Genomic DNA, 27,087 nt, shown 5'->3' with positions numbered 1-27,087 from the left:
TGATTCCACAATTATTTTGAATGATATGTTCTCTGCTTCAGTGCTGTATTTTGTAACAAAGTACACTCTCTCTGATGCATCAGGAGGCACTCCCTTTGCAACAAGTTATTTCTGTCAAGTCGCACGTCCCTTATACCTGCATCTTTCAGGACCTGAGCGCTGTAGCCCCCATTCAAGAAGCGATTATCGAATTCAGCAGATTTGACACTGTAATCTTTCTCCTGATGGCAAATTCTGACTCTTTGGAATTGGAATATTCTCTTTTAGCCTTTTTTTGAAAGCTGTCTGCCCTCAGAATGGTTTTCCCATCTGAAGGTTTCCTAAAGCTTGATGTGTGCAAACAACCTTTGTCATTTTTTACTAATGTCAAGGTCCCCAAAAAAATGTATGTTTTCCTTGCTGTAACCCATAGTTAGTTTGATGTTAGGGTTAAATCTGTTAAGGTATTGGTGGAAGGAAATAAGTTATATCTTCTGAGCCAGACCAGAACATGCAAGCATCATCAATATAGCGTCCCCATGGTATAATCCGGTCAAAATGAAGTAAATTCCCCATTTACCGAAGTACAAACCGGCATAGGAAGGGCTGTAAGCAAGCTCCCATGGCACATCCTTTGACTTGTTGAAGAATACGGTCCTGAAAGATAAAGATGTTATGATTAAGAGTCCATTCAGTCAGTGAGACAATGAATTATGTGGGAGGCATCTCAGTCTCAAGCCGGGTACTCAAGAAATGGTGCATAGAGGGTTTCAAGATTCTTGTGGATTTTTGGAAGAAGATAAAAAAAGAATCCATACGCCAACTGTCATGGAGAATACATTTGAACTCAGTGTCTGAAATGTAGCCTTTCTCCTAAGCCTCTGTGAGGATCCCTTTCAATTCAGTTTTTAGGTCCTCTGAATGGTTCAAGGTAAGAGATTGGTAGAATTCATCGTTGTCTAATTGACGGTAGGCTTCTGTCACATTTGTCTTGACTCCACACTACTATAGCACCACCTTGCTCTGCTTTCTAAACCACAATCCATACATTTTTGGACAATGATTCAACTGCATCCCTCTCTGTCTTGGATTATGTTGCGTTTGGTTAGAGTCAATTTTACCCTTAAATGGATTCTCCACATCAAAATCCATCTTCTTGGCAAGTGTATTTAGTGTGGCATTCTGGACAATGGGACAAAAGGTGGATTTGGGCTTAAAATGTGTTTTTGAGGGCACAGAAACTGCCTGACCTGAAACACTGGTGTCTGTAGTTGAAGTTGTTTTGCTTGTACCAGGCCTTCAGATGTAGATTCCCGTAGAATCAAAATATGTCTATCTTTGTATTTAATTCATTTGTTGAGTATATGGGGGCAAAGGACAGTCCTTTAGACAACCCTTACACAATCATCAGAAAGGGGTTCTCCAGAAGTGTTGATCACAGCCTTGTTCTGGTCCTGCTCCGTGTGGTTGGATAGTCTTGATTTCTTCCTCCCCCTCCGTGTTGACGTCTTCCGCGTCCTCTCCCTCTCTTGTTGGGGATCCTGTGTGGCTACTCTTCCTGGAGGAGCCAGCCTCTGAGTGTCTGGGGTGAGCCTCATCGCCACTGCTCATAAAGTTGAAATAAACAGATCTTGTGGGTTGGTTTTCTCCAGGAAAAGACCTTGCCATCTCTGTAGTCTACTGCATCTCTTCTAAATGTCCTTAGCTTGTCTTGCTTCAATGTCAGAGTGAATGTGTCTATTTCCTCTTTCAAAATCTCATCACATTGTGCTTTGTTAGAATTGTCACTGTGTTCTGTAATTTTCCTTTTTACTTCTTCAACTTCTGTTTGGACGACATGTCCTTTATCGCTTCCTCTATTAGAAGTAGCATTAGGTCAAAAGAACACATGTTGAGAATAGCCTCCCATTTATCTCTAAATTTAGTCTTACCTTGTGCTCCATAAGCTGGAAACTTCATAATATGGAGTCCTCTGGGGATTAGGCCATTTCTCCAATAGTCAGACATGCTCATAGAATTGGGGTCAAGTTTGGTGTCTTTCTCCTTAATGTGTTGCAAGTCTCTGTAAGCCTTGTTCGAGTCCGTTCCAGTATTCTCAGTGGCTGTCATCTCATCTAGCAACGAGGCAGTGGTAATAATATTTTGACCCTCTTCATGGGAATAGGAAAGTCTTGTAGCCTCTTGGGTAAAATCCATAGTATGAGTTGTAAAATGTCCCCAAAACACAGAAAAAATTACTGTGGAGCTGCTTCCTCTAAGCACTACACAAGTGCTGTGATTAACTTGTAGAAAAGGGAGGAAGGGAAGCGCTGCTAAGGTAATAGTAGATTTTGGTAGGCAGAAGATGCTCTTGAAAAAAGGGGTAAATTGGTCATCAAAAAGAAAGGAGGACCAAGACACTATTCATATAATTAACTCAAATTATTTTATTTGTATGGAATGTTCAATGGAAACAAAGTTTTAAAATTCTGAAGCGTTCTACAGGGATGCTGGCCCATGTTGACTCCAACGTTTCCCACAGTTGTGTCAAGATGGCTGGATGTCCTTTAGGTGGTGGACTATTCTTGATACACACAGGAAACTGTTGAGCGTGAAAAACCCAACAGCGTTGCATTTCTTGACACACTCAAACTGGTGTGCCTGGCACAACCTGTTCAAAGGCATTATTTTGTCTTGCCCATTCACACTCTGAATGGCACACATACTTAATCAATGTCTCAATTGTCTCAAGGCTTAAAAATCCTTCTTTACCCTGTCTCCTCCTCTTCATCTACACTGATTGAAGTGGATTTAACAAGTGACATCAATAAGGGATCATAGCTTTCACCTGGATTCACCTGGTCAATCTTGTCATGGAAAGAGTTCCTAATGTTTTGTACACTTAGTGTAAAGTCAGAGCCATATTCCTATAAAGCTTAGAGAGCTCAAGTCAAATGTTGAAGTTTTGTGGTTGCAAGTTCATCTGCCTCATCTAAATCCTCTTCTTTTTGGGTGCTGCTATAAGCCACCAAGTCGTAACAGTCAGTATTTTGGATAATATGTGTGCAATGCTTGATAATGTGTGTGATGTTAAACAGAGGTCTATTTTCTGGTTGACCTGAGTATTGACTGGTTAGCAACGAGCTGTCCTCTCAAGAGAAATCTTTCTGACTGTGACTAATGCCTGCAATATGACCCAGGTTATCACTCAAACAACTAGAGTGCATATCAATAGTGTTGGATCTGTGACATCCACTTGTATTGATCAGATCTTCACTCATGCTGCAGAGCTTTGCTCAAAAACAATATCCGTTCCCATAACATTGTGGCAATAAGAAGGAAAGCCTAAGTGCCAAAGGTTGAGCCTAAAGTAATTTACAAGAGATCATACAAAATGTTTTCTCATTACTCTTTTTGTTGAAGATGTATAACATGTCTGTTGGTCTGATGTGTATGAGGAAGTGAACCCAGATGCAACACTGGAAGTATGTGTAACATGATTCATGCACCTGTTAATACATTAACTGTGAGAGCTGTTGGAACCCTCTGGATTGATGATTAACAGAAAAAATGTTATGGTTCAAAGAAATTATGCAAAAGAGGTAGCAAACAAGTCAGGCTGCTCAGCTGATTAGTTGACATACTTTAAATTGAGACATTTTGTGACTACACTATATTACCAAACCAAGATAAATGACATAAAACACAACGGGTAAAAACTTTGGCGTACTTTAAGTTATATCATGGGCAGAAAAAACAATTAATCTCCATCGTTCATTGAAGTTGATGGGTCATTTATTTTTATTTTTTTAACTTTTGATATTGCCAATCATTTCAATTACTATTTCACTAGTAAAGTGGAAAAACTTAAGTGAAATGAAAACATTGAACAGTGAACCATCATATTTTTGTATAAAATATCTAATAATGAAAGAGAAGGAGTGCTGTTTTGAATTTGGTCAACTTAGTGTGGTAGAGCTGGAAAAACTATTTGTATCCATCAATAATGATACGCCACCAGATATAGACAACCTTGATTGGAAACTATTGAGAATGGTAGTGGACTGTATTGCCACCCCTATTTGCTATATCTTTAACCAAAACCTAAAGAGGTGTGTGTACATAGCCGTGGGAGGAAGCTAAAGTCATTCCACTGCCTAAAAATAGTAAAGCACCCTTGCCAGCTCTAACAGACACCCAATCAGTTTGCTGCCTACTCTTTGTAAACTAATGGAAATCATTTGTGTGACCAAATACAATGCTATTTTTCTGAGAACAAGTTAGCTACTGACTTTCAGCATGCATATACTGTAGAGAAGGGCATGCACTTGTACTGCACTGACTCCAATGACAGATGATTGTTTAAAATACATGGATTTCAGTGCAGGGTGTGATTTTATTATACATTTTTATTGAAGAAACTGACTTGCTATGGCTTTACATCACCTGCCATGACATGGTTGGAGAGTTATGTATCCAATAGAACCCAGAGAGAGTTCTTCAATGGAAACTTCTCTAACATCAGATATGTACAGTACGGAGTCCCTCAAGGCAGTTGCCTTAGGCTGTTACTCTTCTCTATTTTTACAAATGATTTGCCACTGGTCTTACACAAAGCTAGAATGACTATGTATGCGAATGATTCCACACTCTACATGTCAGCACCCGATGCCAGTGAGCTCACTGAAATTCCAAATAAGGATTTACAGTCCGTATCAGAATGGGTGATTAATAATAAACTGGTCTTAAATACATCTAAAACTAAAACAATTTTATTTGGTTCAAAGCGTTCTCTAAGACCTAAACCTCAACTGGAGTTGTGTACAAATGGTGTGACCACTGAGCAAGTTGAGGAAGCTGAACTCCTAGGTGTAACATTGGATGGTTAATAATCAGTTGTTAATTATCAGTTGTTGTGAAGAAAATCAACTGTACTAGTTGTTCAGGCTCTGGTCTTGTTCCATTTTGATTAATGTCCGGTAATATGGTCAAGTGCAGCAAATAAAGAACCAGCAAAGCTGCAGCTGGCTCAAAACTGAGCAGCAAAAGAGCTTTCCCTTGACTGCACACACAGAACTAACATCTACAACATGTATGCCTGTCTTTCCTGGTTGAGGGTTGACCAGAGATTCACTGCTTCTCATAGTTTTTACGAGAAGTATTACTGTAATGATAATTCCAGATTTTCTGCATAATCAAATAACATTCAGCTCAGACACCCACAAGATGTGCCACCCGGGATCCAAAACAAATCCACGGCAACACACAGTATTATACAGAGCCATGATCGCGTGGAACTCCCTTCTATCTCCAATTATTCAAGAAAACAGAGAAAGTACCTTTAAAAAGTATATTAAACAACATCTCATGGAACGGCAGGGACTGTCAGGTGTCACACAAACACACGCACACACAGACACGATCTAACACACATTTTTGTGGTATTTGTCTTTTTTTAGTTTGGTCTTTTTGAATTGTTAGCATATCATTGTATTTAAAATGTGTGTGACTGCTCTTGTCTGTCAGTTTATCAGTACTTTGTTACTTGTCATGTTTTGTGGGATTTTTTTGTACCCCAGGAAGAATAGCTACTGCCTCTGCAAAAGCTAATGGGGATAAACAAACAAATATCACAGATTCCCAAGGGACTACAGAAAGCAATATCACATCGTAAGGATGTGAAAATCAAATGTCCTTTCATACATCTCCCAGGAAGGCAAACCCGTAGAAATTTGAGACAGTGAAAAATGGATGAGAGACAGATTTGTATGGTTACAGTAATTGTAAAGGTTTTGGCAGTCTCATCCTTAGAGAATAATTGAATTCCATTACACAGTAGAAGCTTCTGTACAGTTAATCACATTTTTTCCACCTCAGACAGTCGTCGTCATTAGGGCTTTTTTTTCATTCCTAATATTGCAGCCCAGTCCCAGAAATAAGTTGGAGGAGAACCAGTGGCGTCCCGTTTCCCAGTAAGGTGAAGATGAAGAACTCCAACGCAGTCCTTGAAATTCAAAATTTCCAGCAGGAAGACACTGGGACATATGAGTGTGTGGCAGAAAATAGCAGAGGCAAAAACGCTGCACGAGGTCGTATCTCCTTCCATGGTAAGTGGTCCATTTCAAATCCAGAGAGACTTATGAGTCAACGTGTTGTTGTAATAGATAACCCCATTTTTTTATGGAGGCTTCCAGTCAGAATACTGGCTGTGGCCTTGGACGTCTGATAGAAAACCTGGCTGTTTGGAATGCTCAGTGAGATTAGCATAGTAATTGTGTGAAATGATGGAATATTCATTCAAAGCTTATATTATTTCAGTGGTCCGTGATAACAATTCATTTTCAGTCTTGACTCAGTTGTCCTTTTTATCGTCATTATGTCTTTTGAATCCATGTCCCTGGCATTTGCATATTCCCTCTTTTCATAGCGAAGCCCCATTGGCTCCAGACAATGATCGACGGGGCCCTGTCCATTGAGGAGAATCTGTTCTGGGAGTGTAAGGCTAACGGGAAGCCCAAGCCCTCCTACAGCTGGCTGAAGAATGGAGACAACCTAATGGCAGAGGTATGTATGGAGCCCTGGAAACCACCAGCTCTGAGCATGCAGATCGTTCAACCCCCCCCTTCACAGCACTGTGATGGATCCGATCTGAGGGACCTGTCCCACAGACACATCACATCAACATCTCCACCATAATGTGCCGTGGTTCAGGCTCTCTTAACAGCTGATGGGGTTAAAATTCAGTCTGAGTAAGACCTCAGCAAAAAAAATCAGACCTGTCTTAGTGGCTTTTCCAACTGGATGGCCATGGAAAATAAATTGCTTATTAGTGTTCTACTGGTATTGTCAACATTGCTTTTTTTCCCTTTTCATTGAAGCTGCAGGTCAGCATTTTTTAGCCCCAATCTGAGCATACATACTGCAACAGAGGGATATAAAATTAAAAAAAGTCTTCTTCTCTCTTGCTTTCTTCGTCTCTTCATAGTGTACAAGTAATTGCATTTGCGCCTGTGGACATATTAGACTGCTCCAGCAATACGTATACAGATCTGTCTGCTTTCTCATCCACAGGGCCGGAGACAAATTGAAAACGGGGCTCTCTCCATAGCAGCATTAAACCTGTCAGACACCGGGATGTATCAGTGTGTGGCTGAAAACAAACATGGCATTATTTATTCCAGCGCTGAGCTAATGGTGTTAGGTAAGATTGCTTTCCTCTCCGCTTTTTATCTGTGTCTATCTTGCTGTGTGTTTGATCATATTCTTAAAGGTACAACTAGCATCCTGCGATTACCCCTTTCAAAAATCACTCTGCTGCCTCATTTAATGCCACTTCGGCTCCAGAAAAGAAAATCTGAATCTGATGGAGTGTCTCATTTTAGTTTCAATCATTTCATTATATTGATTTTGATGCTACAGATACGTTGCATAGTGGCGTCAGAGGGCTTTCTCATGTAGATGACATATCGATTTATTTGGAGAGCTTTGATGAGTTCTATCTGACCTACTGGATGAGAAATCCAATTCTGTCTTGATATTTAATGACACTGGGGGTCTCAGATGATGGCTGACAAAACATTATGATGACAGATGAAGCCAAAAGTTTAGAGAATCTCATACTGTGTAGTGAGGACTGGGGGGGGGGGGTTCATCGCTGAAGCCCTGGAGCAGTTCCTATGGAAATAATGGCTTTTATGCCAGAGGGTAGGGGAAGGAGGGAGGGAATGAGAGTCAATCTCAGCTCAGCACATTTGATCTGGGAGTTGGTTCAAGTTGTCTTCTTTGCGTTTTTTCCACCCCCTGCATCTTCTCTAGCATCACCTCCCAGTTTCTCCAAGAATCCACTGAAGGCCCTGCTAAAAGCTCGCTCAGGCAGTGATGTGGCTTTGGAGTGCAAGCCCCAAGCCTCGCCCCAGGCAATTAGCCTGTGGAAGAAAGGCAATGAGATCGTGCAGAGAAACGAGAGGTAGTGTGGAACTCAGCATGAATTCTCACCCATTCACAAAGTGTGGTTATGTGTGATTAGAATATTTTCAGATGTGTGGATGAATAGGAGTACAGGCTAATTTGAAGACAACATAGCCCAGTAAAGTAGTGTGCAGCATCTGTGCATGTTGAATGCTTAGTATACGCGAAGACTTACATTTCAGTCATTTAGTCTCTTGGATGACAAGCCTGGGTGGAAGGATTGGCATTAGGACACCAATCTTCATAGGAAATTGAAAAATGCAAAGTTTTCTGAAATGACAGTTGGACTTTCCTCTGGAATAGAAGGAAACATGTAAATGGTGTTGAAAGGAAGGCGATGATGCGTCCTAGCACTTGGACTAGATTTAGACACGGCACTTCTGTTCTCTACCCAAGCACAAGCTCTGAATCTCTGCTACTCATCCCCCAGGATTACTCTGCTCCCCAACGGGACACTGAAGATTGCCAATGTAACCAGGAGGGATGCGGGAAGCTACACGTGCATCGCTAAGAATCCGTTTGGAACTGCAAGCACCACTGGAAGGCTGTTTATCACAGGTGAGCTCTCATAACATATTCTCCCAATAATCCCTGAGGCATCGCCCCCAAAACTAGGGAGCGTCGACGGATTTTTCACCTTGCATGTTCGGTATTCAAACCAGCGACTTTTCGGATACTGGCCTAACGCTCTAACCACTAGGCTCCTTGCAGCCCACACTTCAATAAGCTTCAGTGAAGCTACAAAACTGTTAGTGTTTAACCTTAACGTGACAACAGTACAACACAACGGATGAACAGGAATGACATTTACCTTTACAAGGTGGCAAAAAGAACCATCTGAAACCCATGCCCCTACTAAGCCACACCTTCTGTTTTCTGCCCCATATCTCAATTACCCAGCATTATTAACCCAGCATCAACAACCCAACCTTGCACTTTTTAAAGAAAACAACCCAGTGGCTCACTGCCTGCAACCCAGTAGTTGGATCATCCAACAGCCCAGCGTTTTTTAGAGTGTACTGTCTGATATTTGTATGTACTTCTTTGTGTTGATAAATGTACTAATAATTCCAGCCTAACATCCAATGAAAGTGATCCTTACTATTTTGTCTGTACAACTTAACACAGTCACAGTTGTTATTTTCTAATTAAAGCAATTGCAATGGTGCTCAAATAGGCAATAATTTATTGTACTGCAATTAAGTAACGGTCATTACTTATGGATGTGGAGACCTAACGTGCAGATACAGATATCTGGTACATGTGTTTTAAACGTCTGTCTCCACCTCCCTTGTTTTTCTCATTCGCTTATTTAAAGTTTTACTCCAACAGCTGATCCCTTTAATCTAATGGAATGTAATTATCCTGACCTTTCCCTTACAAGGCTCCCATAGTCCACTGCATCCAATTCTCTACAGCCAGCATTGGAAATGCATTCTGCTTGCATAATCCTACTTCAAACATTTCCCCCCAAATTGACCATGCAAATACGAAGAGTCAACCAGAAATGTTTTGAAAGTTAAGTGCTAAGAACCAAGATACACGTAGCTATGATGATCCTTGTCGTAATGATAGTATGATTTAGTTACACTAGAGTTGTTTGAGTGTAATGGTTCCCACCCAGAGAGTATTAAGATGCATACTAAGCTGTCATTGTCTGGACAGAGCCCACCAGAATCACCCAGCGGCCTGCTAACATGGAGATCATTGTTGGCGAAAGTATCGTGCTGCCCTGCCAGATAGCCAGCGATCCAGCCTTGGATGTGTCTTTCTCCTGGGCCTTCAACGGGCAGCTCATAGACTTCCATGGGGATGCCGACCATTTCGACAGAGTAGGAGGGGTGAGTCATCAGGAGCAGTGGACAACTGCTGTGAGGCTATTCTAGGATTGATTGTTTCACACAGTGTGTCAGACTGCAAAATAATACGCCTCATTTGGAAACTCTGTATAATCTCTGTATAATAGGTTGGCTACCGCCTAAACGCCCTACCCTCACACTGTAGGCTACTTTATTAAACGTGTATTCAAGAAGAGTATTGTTGGGATCAAATCTTAGCAGCAGTTTTAACATTGAAGCGATGCTTCAGTAGGCTGTATTTAACTTCCATTGCTTCAAGTTATGTTTACTCTTCCATGTATCTTTTAACTCACTGTCTATCAGACAGCCCATAAGAATTGTGATCTTATTCATAAGACAACATAAAGGTGAAGAGCTGTTTCAATGGTGTAAGAAGCCTGATGAATTAAAAGTGTTTTTACTTTTCATCCCTTAAACTTCTAATTTCTCCACCCCAAGGGAGATCATTTTTTTAATCATCTCTCTTTGCGTTAATTTAATTTGCATACCTATTTATGAATCTTGTGCCCTGAAATCATTTGTAGTGAGTTGGCTGGCATTAACCAAGGGCAAGCCTTCGCACCAGTAAAATGTTCATCTGAATTCCTCATGCCTTCAATTAACGATAAGAGACTGACTACTCTTTGGCAAAAATATGTGTTCCTTTTGATAGACGAGCACTGTCATTTGTTCTGCGCTCGTCTCTGCCAAATTGTTTTAGAGAATCATTTATCACTGTTTTATGGATTCATTATTCACCCAAGGTTCATTGTATGGCTATAGCTGAAAAAAATAATAATTAATGGATCAAAGTTGAAGTTGATATCAGAGTTGAACCCCTCCCAAGTCGTGGTCATGCTAAGTTCACGCCTGCGTGGATAGACAAATGGCAATTACAAATGACATTGACATGTGGACACACAAATAATGAGATACAGTTTTCACATATTCCGTATCCCCATGCCCAGGGAGATTACCAGCTCCTCTCAACAGCGTCTGATGAATTAATTAACATAATTAAACCAGATCTGCCTCATAGCTTCCTGCCTGCCAAGGCATGGAATTTAACCCCTCGCTCTCCAGTCAGGAAGCTGCTGGCTGGCATGTCAGAGGCAGACATGGCTTGAGCATGTTAGCCTTTCAGAGGAGAGGAGTGCCATGCCGTCCCTCAGCCACACATAAGTGCCACTCTGCTCTGCTTTGTCTTTGCCTCCGAGAGGTGAGGATCCTCGGGGCGTTCATGCCCAATTGCAACCGAGCCTAGCTGAGCCATGGTCACTACCCAGTGAGTTGATGAAATTTGGCGTGGCTTGAGTGTGTCTAACCTGGCTAGCCCTCAGGTGAATCCTCTCCAGACAAGCACACTCTATTTTAAAAGGAGTCCTGGAGGATGACATGCTGTGTATGTGTGACAGACCACTCTACTAAGTGAACATTGGCTCTGAATTTTTAGAATGTGAGTCCCACTCCCCAGATAGAGTGATGGGTACCATTGCTATGTACCTAATAGTTAACTACAGATAAAGATGATCCCATTTCACTCACTTTAAAATATGAAGACATTTAAATTTGATAGCTCCTCCACATTGACTTCTGTAGCTCCACTTAAGGCTCCATGGCAGATGGGAAGATGAACTGAAGCTATTTCATCACATCTCACTCCTCTTTAGGTTTTTCAATAGTTTATCAGCTTTAGTTTCCCCATGGCGTCAAAGAGCATACTGTTTTATTTAGAACAATATTAGCTCTTAGTCTGTAAGTTGTTCTAATTTATCATCCATCCCTGCTTATGTAATTCTTGAATAATTAGGATCATCTTGCCAATTAGCCTTTGTGTGTTTGTTTTGGTGGTCCTGTGCGAGGCTGAGTAGGGGAGCATGCAGTGCCTGAAGCGTAGCCAACAGGACTGTTTGTTTAGAACACAGCTCACGTTCTTGCTGGTTTCCGTGTGTCACAAGACTCTGTGACCTGAGGGGACCACATGCAGCTCCGTACACAGAGCTTTCTCAATTTTAAAGCTACAGTCACACTTGGAAAGAAAAAGAAGATAGCAGCACATGATATTGCTCCAATGTGATACATGTATTTATTAATCAACCTACAGTAGGATCACACAGACAGTTGCGCAAAAATAATTATAAAACAGTTCAGAGTGTATTTCCTTTGGATTTCATGATTTTACATCAGATTTTCTTGTGTGTTGTTGTTTTCCCTTGTAGAGCATCTCAGGAGATCTGATGATTCGTAACATCCAGTTGAATCACGGGGGAAAGTATGTCTGTGTTATCAACACCGATGTGGAGAGCTTGTCTGCTTCAGCCATCTTGGTTGTGAAAGGTAAAATAACCAACTGTTAAGGTTGTAAAATCTGCCTCTATGGAATTCATGTTCACTCTGGCTATGAGATTCACATGTGTACAGAGACTTATTTCTCAGAAGTGATTTACATTTTAGCTTCTTCAGAAAAGTTTGAGTGTCGAAATACAATATAGATCCGGCTGTGAATGTTTGATCATAGAGCTTCCAATGTAAAATCTTGTAAGCACTTTGACGGAATTAAAATTGATTCATGCAATAAATTGGTGCTGGAATTGCAATCTAGATGACATACTTAATTTTATTAGTGTGGGTACCAGTCTGTTTAGCTTACATTCTTACAGCTGACAGTCATTGTTCTCCATGTCATGTGCTAAAAATTTGGCACATGCCATGGAGTACAAGCAGTGGAATGTGATCTAAACAGACTGGCAACCAGACTATCATTTTATAGGCCTATATGAATAATATTGGTTAATTAAACTTGCTGCCAAGCTACCTATGGGGCGGCAGGTAGCCTAGCGGTTAAGAGCTTTGGGCCAGTAACCGAAAGGTCGCTAGTGCGAATCCCCGAGCCAACTATCTGCCCATGTGCCCTTGAGCAAGGCACTTAATCCTAATTGCTTCTGTTAGTTACTCTGGATAAGAGCATCTGCTGAAAGACTAAAATGTCAAATTTAACCATAAATATATTCATAGTTTGGTGAGAACTCTGCAGACAAATATAATTATCTTACACCAATGTTTTCATGACATGACATGGTATACAAATGTAATGATGTGTGATATTGGTGTAATGAGAACATTTGTATGACATGTTTTTGAAAGACAATATTTGGCATTGCTAAATTTAAAAAGGGCACATAATGTGACTCTGGTACACTTGTGACAGGAGCTTCCACCGCAGTAGTTAATATCTGTTACGCGCAGTGTATCATATCTCATCATTGTAACTTATCTCTAGTGATTTACATTGGCATGCATTGCATGCCCATAACACCCTGTAATAGCTGTCCCAGTGTTTTGGAAAACCATTGTTTGTTACAGAGAATTGCTTTAATTGGCTCATTTACACATTGACAAAACAACATAGAAGCATCTGAATAATGAAACAGAGGAGCAAACAACAACATCTTTGGAGCATATATGTGACCAACCACTTTTAGATTTGGTCCTATGTAGCAAAAAAAAAATGTATGGTGTTTTTTTACATTGGATAAAAGACACACAGCGTTAGAAAATGTTATCTCATAAACTGCAGTTAAGGAACAATGTGAAAGGAATTCTGCTTTGAAAGTGGATACACTTGTAACCACACTGTTAAGAAAATGGCCCTTGAATTGTTTTATACACCTAATGGAGAGCTCTTCTTTGTCTACACCCATTCAACATCGTTCACACCCTCTTAAACCTTAGTCCCACCCATCTCTTTAAGGATTCACATGTGAGGGCATGTGCTAAACAGAGTGAGTAGTGTAGTAAATATCCAACGTTTTCAATACTAAAAGTGGTAAAAGTAGTAGCCTACAATGAGTAAAAACTCCAGGTAAAAATAAACTTTATCTAGTCCTTGGCCTACATCCTAATCTGACTTTGGTGCAGGTCATGTTGTTCTTCACATTGCCTTCAATGGTATAAAAACACCTTATCAAATCAAATGTATTTGTGACATGCACAGAATACAGAAGGTGTAAACGGTACAGTGAAATGGTCACTTGCATAGTAGCAATATCAAAAACAGAAATTGTCCAGATTTATACAGATATTGTATAAATTTGTTATAATTATTAGATGACGCTTACCCAGACACACTTGTATAAATTAATTGTCACGTGAAAGAAATGCTATAACCACCCCCCAGCCACATCTAGCTAAATGAATGGGTCACTATTGTCTAGACATGTACACATGTTCATGAAATACAATAGATGGCCGCAGTCACCCCAACACACCTGGCTGACTTGATGGGTCATGTAATCATCTGGTGAAGTGTAGCCTTTCATTTAGACATGTAGCTAGATAGCTAGCCAGCTAAACAATGAACCGGCATAATCCCAACTCATACTACTACCAATACAAACATTGTCATAGCTGTAGTATGAATCTGCAAGTAGCTAAAGCTAGCCAACCAGGTTCAATGTTAGCTAGCTAACATTAGGCAGTAACTTGCAATGCAAAGGGATTTCTGATTCAAATAATATTACTACACAGATCATACACGTACTGTTAGCTAGCTACCAAGCCAACATGCTAAAGTTGGCTAGCTAGCTAACAGTACTCTTTAACTTGCAATGAAAATTACTTTCTGACAAAATTAGACACGTATAATATCTGAAAATGTAGCTAAACTCTTACCAGTGTACATGGATGAACGCTTCATGGCAAACTGGAACTTTAACTTTGTTTTGTTTGTAGCTACATCTTGTTTGGCCAGCGTTGTCAAGTCACTCCGGTTCACACTGACCATGGCGTGTGCAGAAAGTAGTCCATCACAACTTTTTCCAACTGATCTGTTGATAGCACCTGGTAAATTCAAGGCATCAATGTTGTTGAGAAAAGTAGCAAAACTTTTGTAATTCTCGATGGCTAACATAATATCTTTAAAAAACACTGTGAGAGAAAGGACTATCAACATGTACTGAGCAGCTCACGTTATAGACAGAGGCATGCTACATGGCAGACCAATCCAAACTCATCTCCCGGCATGTCCAGCCCTTCCATTATCTCAGATAATCATGGCTAGCGGGACAGTTCTCACTTTTTCCTTGGCTAATCCAACTAGGCTCGTAATTTAGCAGTTGTATTCATATTTACAGATGGAACACAAGTTTGTTATTGAGTCACAATAAAGTTCACATGTAACAGAAGGCATTTCTGCCAAAAAGCGCACTTTGATAAAAATATACACTACCATTCAAATGTTTGGGGTCACAGAGAGAAATGTCCTTGTTCTCAAAATATATATTTTTTGTCCATTAAAATAACATCAAATTGATCATAAATACAGTGTAGACATTGTTAAGGATGTAAATAGACTGACGAGTTTCAGAAGAAAGTTCTATGTTTCTGGCCATTTCGAGCCTGTAATTGAATCCACAAATGCTGATGCTCCAGATACTCAACAAGTCTAAAGAAGGCCAGTTTTATTGCTTCTTTAAACTGGAAAACAGGAAAACATAATTGCAAAAGGGTTTTCATATGATCATTTAACCTTTCAAAATGATAAACTTGTATTAGTTAACACAAGGTGCCGTTGGAACACAGGAGTGATGGTTGCTGATAGTGGGCCTCTGTACGCCTATGTAGATATTTCATTAAAAATCAGCCGTTTCAAGCTACAATAGTCATTTACAACATTAACAATGTCTACACTGTATTTCTGATCAATTTGATGTTATTTTAATGGACAATTTTTTAAACATTTTCTTTAAAAACAAGGACATTTCTAAGTGACCCAAAACTTTTGAACGCTAGTATATGTTCAAATGCCTCTCCTGTGAAGTAGTGACGTGCGACAAATGTCTAGCTTCCTGAAGTGGGTCACATATTTGCTGTACTTCTCAATCTTGCTGCATCTCTATCTCACTCACTGTCTCTCTCTAACTCACTGTCTCTGTCTCACTCACTGTCTCTTTCTCAATCTCTAACTCTTTCTCTCGCTCTTTCTCTCTTCACAAATGTACCCCTCCCATGTCCCTGTTCGGTGTTAGTGATCCTGTGTTCATAATCACTTCTCAGCCTCACATATCACACGTCTGAATTAAAGGCCCCTGTGAAGCCGGACCAAGGACACAGCCCTTAATTGGATGGAGTGTAATGGCCTTGATATGTAACAGGGTCAGCAGTAAAGGCAAGAGCTTAATGAGTTGGGAATGGGAAGGGTGGTGGTGGTGTTGTGAGCCTGGTGTGGAGGCTCACTTTGCTAATTGTCTGATTGAGTCAGGTCCCCCCGGGCCCCCGGACACTGTAGCGGTGGAGGAGATCACAGATAGCACAGCCCAGCTCTCCTGGAAACCTGGTAGGGACAATGGCAGCCCTATCACCGGCTACATCATCCAGGCCAGGACACCCTTCACTGTGGGCTGGCAAGCTGTAGACACAGGTAGCTAATACACCTAGCATACAGTACAGAACAGAGCACACCTTAGCCATGCTTATGTAGATGGTAATGTTGAACGCTCTCCTTTCCACTTCTAGTTCCCGAGGAAATCAATGGCAACACGTTGACAGCCACTGTAGTGGGTCTAAATGCCTGGGTGGAGTATGAGTTCCGGGTGGTGGCCCGCAACAGTGTGGGCATGGGAGAGCCTAGTCCAGCCTCAGCCAAGACCAGGACAGAGGATGCCAGTGAGTGTCACTCCTCTACTCTCTCTAAAATACATGTGTAGACACACACACACACACACACACAAACAAAGTGATATACACAGAACCCTGACATCTGACTTTAAATGCTGGTTGAACCAGTTGCTGATGTGACAGATTAAATGTGATGGACCATTTACTTTGGGTAAATACACATCAGGATGCACATGAGTGGTCCGCAAATCTTTTGTGCAGAGCCATGCACAGAACAGTTGTCAAGTAAAATGGCATTTTCTGACTATTAAACTTAACAGCTAAGTCAAAAACGAAGTTGTTTATTCATTGTGAGACTTGCTATTCGAGTAGGAGGATATACTCCAAAACATGTTGGGTCGCTCGTATCAAGGGAGAAGTTGTGGTTTGTAAAATGAAAAAAATATTCTGGATGCATTTTAAAACTGTCGTGGGGCTAGACTTATAGACCTGTAGTTCAGCTATGTTAACTGCCTTCTAATTGCTTTCCTTTGGGCTTTGCCTTACAGTGCCTGATACAGCTCCCACTGATGTTGGAGGCGGAGGTGGCACAAAATCTGAATTAGTGATAACTTGGGAGGTAAGTCATCTGTCAGGTTTTACTGCTCTCTCCATAGCCTGGTAATGGTTTTGCTTAATTGTGCAGAATTGAATGGAGCAATTTCATGACCTGCACTAGAGCCAGCCCCTCCGTTCTGGGGTCTGGCCTCGGAGTGCCAGCCCCCAACGTGATTCAACTCCGGGAAAGAAATTGTTTCTTTGAAGCCCACTTCATCCACAATGATGTACCAATGCAGGGAGAAAAGGATCTGTGGGTTGTGGTGTAGGGGGGAAAACGCTGCATCTAATCATTGCAGCTCGTGTTGAAGCCCTCTTTGGCGGGTGCTTGAGGACAAAGGCAGGGGTGTCTGTGTCTTTGTCTGTATGCGTTTTAATATCACTATAGTTTTGTGTTTCGCTCCCAGCCCGTGCCTGAGGAACTGCAGAATGGAGAGGGCTTCGGTTACATCATCGCCTTCCGGCCACTGGGTGCCGTCACTTGGACGCGAGTGGTCATCTCCACGCCTGGGGTCGCCCGATACGTCTTCCGCAACGACACCATCCCGGCCTTCTCTCCGTTCGATGTGAAGGTTGGGGCGTACAACAACCGCGGGGAGGGGCCTTTCAGTTCCATAGCCACAGTGTTTTCAGCAGAGGAAGGTAAAGGCAATGGCAGCCAGTGGAACCACGCTCAAACAGCTCCTAATCTTTTCTATTCTGGAGGCACGACCTTGAATAGTAATGATGAAATAAGTTGGTTCAGACACTTTTCCCCCTCTCAAGCTGGGAGTTTCAACTTGATATTAGTTATTGTTATTGCAGAGGTAGATTACAGGAAATCCTAGCTGACACTTACTACACTGGGCTGTCAGTGAGGTACTGTGTTAATTGAATTTGCCGTGAAGATAGTCTTCCCTAATGTCAGTCACAGATCCCATTAAAAACCAAGCCCAAGCAATATAGCTCTCTCCAGTGAAACTACAGGTCTATTCTCTGCCTGCTTCTGCTTCCTATTAGTGTGTTTGATGGTGTTGAGTGAGTGGTGCTCACCAGCTCTCTATTTCTGCAGTCCCCAGTGAGGCTCCTAAGAGGGTTTGGGGCAGGAGTGTGTCTGCAGCTCAAATTGAAGTGATCTGGGAAGCCCTCCCTGCCACCCCTGAAAGAGTGCTGGGTTATGAGGTAGGATTCTCTCAATTTGCTCAATAAATAACCATACTTGCATTCTAAATAGTAGGCATTTTAGGCATGCGAAAATATAACGGTTTATAGTATGTGAAATTTCAAGTATTCTTTAAAGGTTATTACTCATTTAGGCTTTTCATCGGGTAGAATTTGCTGAACACTTTTGAGGAAGAGAATCATCTCTCCAGACTCACGTGTTTGATAAAAACTGATAATCTGCCGATAATGAGATAAGATGATACGCGCTATACCAAATGAACAAATGGCGTAAATCAATGCAATTGCGCATTAGATTACGCATTCTCAGGATGGGTGAGCCTAGTAGCTTGGTATTTGTTGCTTACTGCATCCGTTTTGACTAAACAGTACGTTCTGAATAGTATATGGTATGAATAGTACACATTATGTAGTTGTAGTAAGTAGTGGGCAAGACAGATTTCGGACACGGCCAGACACGTTCTGATGCCATTTCTAATATTTATATGCAAATCAGTAGCTTTATTTAAACTATTTTAAAACGATTCTTGAAATATTCCCTGGAGTGCTGTGTAAATGTAACATTTCACTGAATAAGATATCGTGAGAACTTCTATAACGTTGACAACAGCTTGTAAATAGTATAGTATGTTCAGTCCTGTACCTGTACCTATAGGTAACTACAAAAATAATGGAAACACTTGAGTAAATTAGAGATACAGAGAATATTGACAGCAGGTGCTTCCACACAGATGTGGTTCCTAAGTTAATTAAGAAATTAACATCACATCATGCATAAGGTCAAAAATGCTGGGCAGGCCATGGCTATGCCTCATGACAATGCCCCCATCCACAGGGCACGAGTAGTCACTGAATGGTTTTATGCGCATGAAAACGATGTAAACCATAGGGCATGGCCATCTCAGTCACCAGATGTTAACCAAATAGAACGCTTATTTGAGATTCTGGAGCGCCGCCTAAGACAGCGTTTTCCACCACCATCGACAAAACACCAAATTATGGAATTTCTGGTGTCACACTGCTCCAATAGAGTTCCAGACACTTGTAGAATCTATGCCAAGGTGCATTGAAGCTGTTCTGGCTCGTGGTGGTCCAACATACTATTAAGCCACTTTATGTTGGTGTTTCCTTTATTTTGGCAAGTTTCACAAATGTATGTGTGTAATCTGTACAGTGTTTGGTGAACTGGAAATGTTATTTTCTGTGTATATCCCACTCCCCCTGAGACACCCTCAGAGAGTGGGTGTTGCTTAAGGATTTATCATAGTCCAAAACACACAGCAGATTTCTAGAATATTGGACCGTTGGCTTTCATACTTTTCGACTACTCAAGCAATTTCTCCAACTAGTGTCAACACATTCAAATGAATGGGAGGATGCGTACCAAAGCCGCGTTGGTTGGGAATTGTGGGGAGGTGCCCGTTCAGCTGTGCGTCTCGCTCGGATAGTGTTCTCAGAGCCGCCTCGCTGTGTCACATTGGGACACCAGACTATCGCGTCTCAGCTTCCTGCGGTCTATGATTTACGCTTTATACACTGCTGCTCTGAAGACCTCCCACCAGAGGCTTCTGAAACCTGATGAGGATAGCTATCATCCATCCATTTAAGGACACATTTTTTCCCCAGTGCTCTTTCAATCCCTCTCACCCCTGCCCCTTGGCACAAAACCCGTGGTTGCCACGGCAACGGCTATATTGTGTAGATACAATAGTGTTATCATGTCACCAAAAAGGATTTGAGAGAGAGGCGCTTTTACTGAGGAAAGCTGTTGTTATGCATCTTAAACCTTAGCCATTGGGTACAGTGGAGGTCATAGGATTCTGAAAGACATCATAGACAGATGCATTAGTGTTGTTTGTTTTAGTATCCAAACAGGCAGGATAGGTCTAAACTGATTTGCACAATAATAGGCCCATCATCTACAGTATGGAGCTAGTTTTTAACTCCAGAACAGTATATTGTTTTAGGGTGAAAAATAGTATCTAATAGATTCATTTAGTTTCATAGCAATACCAGGAATATAGGAGTGCAGGTGGACTTCACTTTTTCTCTCTAATTATGTATTGACTTAACTCTGTCACTTAATACCAGAGACTTGAATATTGTATATGACCCTAAACTAGCATTGGATTATTTCATTTGCTTAATCAAAAATCTCTTCACCTGCATCGTTAATTGAAAGTTAATACCCTCAAGGGAACTAATTAAGCACTGTGCCTCGTGTTAACGAGAATACAATATTCATCCATGCTGTTGCTGGATGTGTTCATTTCTTAGTACAGAAACTGTATTTTAATAATTGAAGGAACATATTCCCCGTGAGGGGAATATATTTTCTTTTACCAAAAAGAGGAGATCTAAAACATAGTATTGACAGAATATCCCTATACTTTGTCACACAAGCACTTTGTCATATTCTACTTTTAGGGTTACTATTGGTGCCTTTGTAGAATGGCCATAGGGTAGAGAGGATGGTGTATCAGCAATTGAGGACCTAGATATTGAAAAATGTATTATTCAGTGGGAAGCCAGTCCCCTACTGCACACTAAATGGCATTACAGATTAGATGAGGAGGAGTGAGTTCTAATAATGTGATGAAATTAATCACTTGTGTGAGTTAATAAAAGTCCCCAAGGCTAGGTTTGAATTTTTCCTGTCTGATGTCTCAACCTCTTTTTGTTTTCTTTCCATTGGTAAACAGGTGGTGTATTGGGAAGATGACACCAAGCCTGACACAGTAGGCAAAGTGAGAATCTCTGCTAACTACTCAGCAGTCAACGTGACTGGACTGAAAGCCAACACACAGTATTACTTGGCTTTGTGTACCTTTAACACTGCTGGGACAGGGCCACAGTCTACACCCATAAACGCCACCACCAAGAAGCCACGTGAGTGAATCTCGTCAGTGGGTTTTGTGTCTATTTTACATTCAACTTCAAAATGTAAGCAGAACTGAAACTCTTTCGTTTTTTCCAAGCATACACACATTGCTGTATATGAGCATCTCTCTTTTCTTCTCTCTTTCTTCATCACTACCCTCTCGCAGCACCTGGCCAGCCTCCTCTGAATGTAGAGTGGACCATGATTGGCTCTCTGCTCACTCTGCACTGGGATCCTGTCATAGCCATGGAGACGGAGGCAGAGGTCATCGGATATCTTGTACGTCTCATGTCACTCTAACTCTATTATTTTGTCAAATCCAACACAACCATCTCAAACGCAATCTTTCAATTAGTGCGCTTTGCGTGGGTTGTTTGATTTGAAAAAAGGAAGAAGCAAAGAGCAGGTAGTTGGTCGGGGGTGTAATGAAAGAAGTGTATTCAATACCATCGCCTCTGGTCAACTCAGCCATATTGATAATTAGTGGCTCATATTGGTAGGGTTGTCCACAGGGACAGAACATCCACAGCTTCAATCAGCCAGCCGCACTGTACTGTCACAAAGCATCAGGATTCATCTTATCATCCAATCAGCAAAATCTAGTCACTCTCCTAGTTTGAATTCCCCCACTCCTCACCGCTCATTTTAGCCAGTCTTTCATTTTGAGCTTGTCTGTTTTTGCAAAGTGACTGTGTGTTGCTACATTTTTGTATTTTGGGGGGTTTTGCATTGCTGTTTCTAGGTGCTGTTGAGAAGACACCGGGATAATGAGGTAAACAGCATCATGACAAACAAAACCAGGTTGGAGCTGACGCTGTCTTCCAACGACAACTACCTGATCCAGATCAAGGCCCTGAGTGAGGGCGGTGAAGGTGTGGGCAGCGAACCCATCCACATCCACAAATTAAGTACGCTTGCCATCTCCTCTTCCTGTGTCCATTGATCAAGTTTTGGCGAGGATTCAACCAGTCGAACAGAACATTTATTTTGGCCTCGTTGCACCCCTCTTCGACCATGTGTAATATACTTTTTTTTGGGGTGCAAGAAAGGCAACCTTTTTAAAAATGCATGTACGGTGCAATCCATCTCTGCCATTGGGTTATTATTCCTTGTTGACTGCACAGCACGGCTGTGTCTAAAATAGTTGAATGCCCCTCCCGCTGTGCAAAATTGAAACAGGGTTCAGTTTTCTCTAAAGAGATCTGCTCTAATGTGATATAAGCCTTATCATCTCTGTATACTTTAATGGCCTATCCTGTTGAAAGTCATTAATAATGGAGATATGGAAGCACTATATAATTCACAGTTACTCTTTGATTTATGACGACTTGTCAGCCAATTTTGCAGATAGAGACAGAAAATGCCCCGCTTTTTGCTTTAAAAAAAAAAGGGTGGAATCTTAAGTTCTTGAAGAGCTTCTCTCTAACTGGTGGTTTATGGTTTCAGGCATGGGCGCACAGGGCTCGGGAGCGTCTCGGCTTAGTCTGCTGTCGCCGTCTCATCTCTCTGCAGTCCTCGTCAGTGCTCTCATCCTCCTCAGCTCCTCCTGGTGATGTCTGGTCACAGCCGTCCTACCGACCCTCCTCTCTCTCCCTCTCCTCCAGGAGGCTGCTCCTGCATTCACCCTCAGTCGGAAGGGGCGACGGGTGAAAACTCACTGTGGCAGTGCTGGACAGAACAGGAATTTTAAAAGGGCCATGCATTGAGGATTTCAATAACGGGCCGATAGAGAACGTGAATTTGTGTGCATTATATTTTACAGTATTTCCTCTCATGTCATAAGTGCCGTCATGCTGTAAAAACATTTTGGAAGTGTTATTTTGTTTTTGCCAATGGAATATACTTCAATTTGGGAGTAGTGATGTCTACATTCTATATGTTTGATACTGATCCTTGAAGAATACTAATGCCTTAAATCCATGTAGATACCAAAGTAGTTGACGGAAAAAAAAGGTTTCATTGTCTTTATTTCATTCATTTATTGGTCTTTCAGAGGTAATCTGAGGTTTAAAAAAATGTTTTTTACCAGGTGGAGGTACAGTATGTTCACATACATTTGTAATTGTAGGGTTAGCTGCTCAATGGAGAGATGTGATTTGGTTTATATGGGTCAGATGGCCTTTGATATCGTAGCTAACTGTAGATGGCATTTTGGAGTATTATTATAAGAAGTTGAAGAAGTAGAACTTCAAAAAGTAAAAAAAATATACACTAACTAAGTTATGTAGCTGACTACATGCCCAGACCTATTGTAAATTGGCTACTATAGCATATAAAACCAGTTTTACTTGGTGAACCGAATCAAAAAATATTCCATCAAGTGATTTTTGTAACTGCAGCTAGAACCTTACCCTGTATGTTTTGTGTTTTGAGATTTCTTAACTCATCAGGACCAGGGCTGGATACTAAATCGATTACTTGTGCCTCTAGCCCACTCATCTCTGCATAGTGAAATAGTATTAGGCATCTTACAGAGCTGTTGGCTATTGAGCTTTAGACCCCTTCTCTACAACAAGCTGATGGGACTTGGCATTTTGGTCTGTATCTCAAGCTCCTCTAAATAATGGATGCAAATCACAATGAATTCGGTGAAATGTTAAGGTCCCAGAAGGAATAGAATCATGTGGTGTTGCCACTTGTAATTTTCTGCATTCAAATGACCTCTAAATGCTAAATAAGTCTTACCGATTATCCCGAATTCAGATCACCGGTCTGCAAAATATATATAAAGTATACATGTCTGAGTACAGGACATATTAGTGCCTTCACTGCACGTGCATATCTTTCATATTACAAATTGAGGGACATACTTACATACATTCTTTCTGGATCAGTTTTTGGAAAGGAATTATCAGACAGATAGAAACGAAGTAACTGAGTGGGGTGAATGTGAAACCCCACTAATGGAAATGGGTTGATGATTCCAATTTTAATTATATACTGGAACACCTGATATAACAATGGGTTGAAAACTTTATAGAGGTAGAGATGGATCCGACTGTATGTAGTGTGGAAGTTTGGTCTACGTTTATGGTCTGGTGAGATCCTGTGAATAATACATCTATGATTGGATCTGCAGCACAATTTAGCAGCTATTAAAGCCTCTAAATAAATGATGTAACGTTAAAGGAGCTTTGACTGGAAATAGAGGAAAAAGGTTGGCTGCTGTCATAATGTCCCTCTCTGCACACAATGAAGTACATCCTGAGCTGCTAGACTAGACACAGTAACTGCTAAAGTACTTCGATTAGCCTGATGTTGAGTGAGAAACTGGTTCCTGTTCATGTTGTTGTCTGATGGGTCCTCCATCTTAAGTCATCATTCTGGGGCCACTGGTGTTAAGTTTGGACTTGCAGTAAACACTCAACTACTGCTATAAAGAACCGTGCCTTCACTGAACTTGTGACTGATTAGGGCTGGCTGAGCTATGATTACATTGTTGTGAGACTGTCCCCGTCATCTGCGTTTGCACTCATTTCCCAAAGTCGAATGAAAGCACAAGGAACTGATCCAAGGTGACTGTGTGACTGTGTCCCTGCTCAGCCACCAGAACAGGTGTGCAGTCCCTAGAGGCCCGTAAAGCCCAAACAGCGGACACAATCAGCCTATCTGCTCCTTCAGTGGTTTCATAAAGGCCTGTGCTCTTTGATTAGACTGCTGCAGCCCAGTCAATAGGATATTGATTTTCCTGCCCCGTTATTGCAGCTGTCACAATTCAGATGCTTGATTGACTGATGCCGAGGCTTCCTGTTGCGCATGTTTTTGTTGGGTACAGTTGGAGATGTTGGAGATGTCCTTCCACACTCAAAGTTAAAATCATAAGAACACAATGTAATATACAGTACATGTTTTTTTGTTTTTTTATAAGAGCTGCTATGAGAAACTGGTGTTTTAGGTAACATCCCCCTACTAAGAACTTTTAACGGATTCAAACGGCTCCACGTTCATAAGTGATCCTACTGACTTTCATATGAAAATGAACAGCATTTTGTTCCTCGTTAAAGCTGAAATCCGCATAAGGGAAAACAGCACCCCTGTTCGCCCCCGGCACATTTGTTATTGTTTTGTTTTTGAAACGGAGGAGAGGAGCATCCAGCATCGTAGTAAAAAATATCGAAACACATACTCTGCTGTTCTATTGTGCGTGCAATGAGGTGCAATGAGAAAACGGTGTTCGTTGTTTGAAGTAACTTTGTTGTCGTTATATCGCAAATGGACATGGCAGTTTCATCATTACGGATTCCAGGTTTAAAGGTCATGTGTTGGTTAATAAAGGGAGCTAGTCATTTTCCTTTGTCTTTTTGACTCTTCAGCCCTTTTTTTGAAAGAAAAAAAAAACGTCCATCCTACGCTGAAGATATGCATTGATATAGCAGTGATAGCCTTTTCTTTTTCTCCAAATGATGAACAATAGGCTTTTTAGGTGTCAAACTGTCTGTGGATTAAGCCTGTGTAATAATACTACTATAAAAATAAGTACAGTGCAATGTCAGTTAATTTCAAGGATAAAACCTTGTAACACAGTGTATAATACAAATAGTGTAACTCGTAGACCTTATCCTCATTCCTGTACCCATCACCTGATCATTATTTCTGTATGCTGGTTAGTAGAATAGTGTATACTTACCAGTACACATCCCTCACACAGTGCTAGAGTATGTGGATTTACAAATGAGTCCTTTATCAAACTTGGCCAGACTATCCTATAATCTACGTAGCTATAGTTCTAAGTACTTGTTCCTTGCTAACTGTAAAATAGAGGGGGAAATGCTGTACCTTTTCTGGCCTTGTACTTTGTTAATTAATTCTAAATACAATCTAAGACCGTTATGTTAGCCATCAGGTCAACTGAGTTTGATTTTAAAGGATTCAACTTAATATGATAAACACTGATTATGGTTACTCAAATATTCACTTTAGTTCTGACAAATGTACTTGGTCTAATGTAAATAGCTTGCATATATATTTTTAAAGCTGGCCTACAAAGACAACCTACTGATATTTTATACAACTTGTGGCCCTTGATTTTAATACTGATATTTAATCCATGATCTCCATGAGATAACTGACCTATAGAACTGCGTTTTCATATTGAAAACTAACTGTTTTGTCTTGTATACTAAAATTGTGCATGTGAATCATTGTTTTGTGAGTTTGTGTTGAATTTTCTAAAATTGTAACTTAATAAACTGTTAAAATGTTTACTGCGGCAAGTTGTTTGCGTTCAAGATCCCCTTCTTTATTTAAAGCACTGCATCTGTGACAGCGTGGTCTTTTCCACTTCCACATTAGACAGTTAATGGTTTTCCAGCACCATTTGACCTTTTAATATTCATCATAAGGGACGTTTAGTATGAAAACAGCAGGGATTTATTATTTGGCACCCATTGGAGGTTTGATCGTCTTCAGCAGCCCCATTCAGTGCTGTTAACATAGCCATTGTAAATCAATTTGATATCTTGGCAAAATTTCAGAGTGGTGATAGAATTACTGATATGTAAGTGCTGGATTATGCAGTATTTTTTTTTTTACATGCACTGGTAACGCATATGAATGCCTAATTGGGTCGAAGGCAGTTCCCTCATGTAATCTAATTCAGGGATCGCAAAGTTCAATAAATCTTGGGGAAGCTGTGCTCCAGGGATTCACACATCAATGATAAGCTAGGCTTTTTAGTCAGTGGGATCCAAATAGGATTACTTTTGCCATAGCAAATTATAGAACAAAGTAGTGCTTCTGCATGTAATCACTGTTCACCATCAGGGAGTGAGTACAGTGTTCAATAGCTTTCATTTCTGCCCATATTAACTACTGTAGCTCAACACACACACACACACACGTGCGCGCCCAATATATTGCTTAATCACTTAATTACTTTGAATTTAAATGTGAACTAATGCAATTCACCAGACACTGTATGCATCTTCATTTTTAGATTGTCCTAACCTAATGGACATAGCGTGGAGATACAAGCAAGTGGAATGTAATCTGTACAAACTAGCTATATACATTACGTTTTAATCTCTTTGGCCTTAAAACGATTTAATGTATTAAAACATGTCCTTAAAA

General features: G+C 40.9%; 1 protein-coding gene across 1 annotated transcript in view; it reads left to right on the top strand.

Moving 5' to 3' along the window:
• Positions 1 to 26,227, top strand: part of cntn3b (contactin 3b) — a 70,111-nt gene extending 43,884 nt beyond the window's left edge. Inside the window, exons 8-23 of the mRNA XM_064968900.1 lie at positions 5,881 to 6,065; positions 6,386 to 6,522; positions 7,030 to 7,159; positions 7,774 to 7,924; positions 8,357 to 8,484; positions 9,592 to 9,767; positions 11,984 to 12,101; positions 16,024 to 16,182; positions 16,278 to 16,427; positions 16,928 to 16,998; positions 17,384 to 17,618; positions 18,028 to 18,137; positions 20,840 to 21,026; positions 21,185 to 21,297; positions 21,761 to 21,926; positions 22,465 to 26,227. Coding sequence (XP_064824972.1) covers positions 5,881 to 6,065; positions 6,386 to 6,522; positions 7,030 to 7,159; positions 7,774 to 7,924; positions 8,357 to 8,484; positions 9,592 to 9,767; positions 11,984 to 12,101; positions 16,024 to 16,182; positions 16,278 to 16,427; positions 16,928 to 16,998; positions 17,384 to 17,618; positions 18,028 to 18,137; positions 20,840 to 21,026; positions 21,185 to 21,297; positions 21,761 to 21,926; positions 22,465 to 22,571 — 2,323 coding nt within the window. The 3' untranslated portion in view covers positions 22,572 to 26,227. The remainder of the gene's footprint in view (positions 1 to 5,880; positions 6,066 to 6,385; positions 6,523 to 7,029; positions 7,160 to 7,773; positions 7,925 to 8,356; positions 8,485 to 9,591; positions 9,768 to 11,983; positions 12,102 to 16,023; positions 16,183 to 16,277; positions 16,428 to 16,927; positions 16,999 to 17,383; positions 17,619 to 18,027; positions 18,138 to 20,839; positions 21,027 to 21,184; positions 21,298 to 21,760; positions 21,927 to 22,464) is intronic.
• Positions 26,228 to 27,087: the final 860 nt, after the last annotated feature.

This window comes from Oncorhynchus masou, chromosome 6, assembly GCF_036934945.1.
Source record: "Oncorhynchus masou masou isolate Uvic2021 chromosome 6, UVic_Omas_1.1, whole genome shotgun sequence".
Classification (NCBI taxonomy): domain Eukaryota; kingdom Metazoa; phylum Chordata; class Actinopteri; order Salmoniformes; family Salmonidae; genus Oncorhynchus; species Oncorhynchus masou.
The sequence above is the reverse complement of the archived record's forward strand: the minus strand, read 5'-3'. Positions and strand labels throughout refer to the sequence as shown.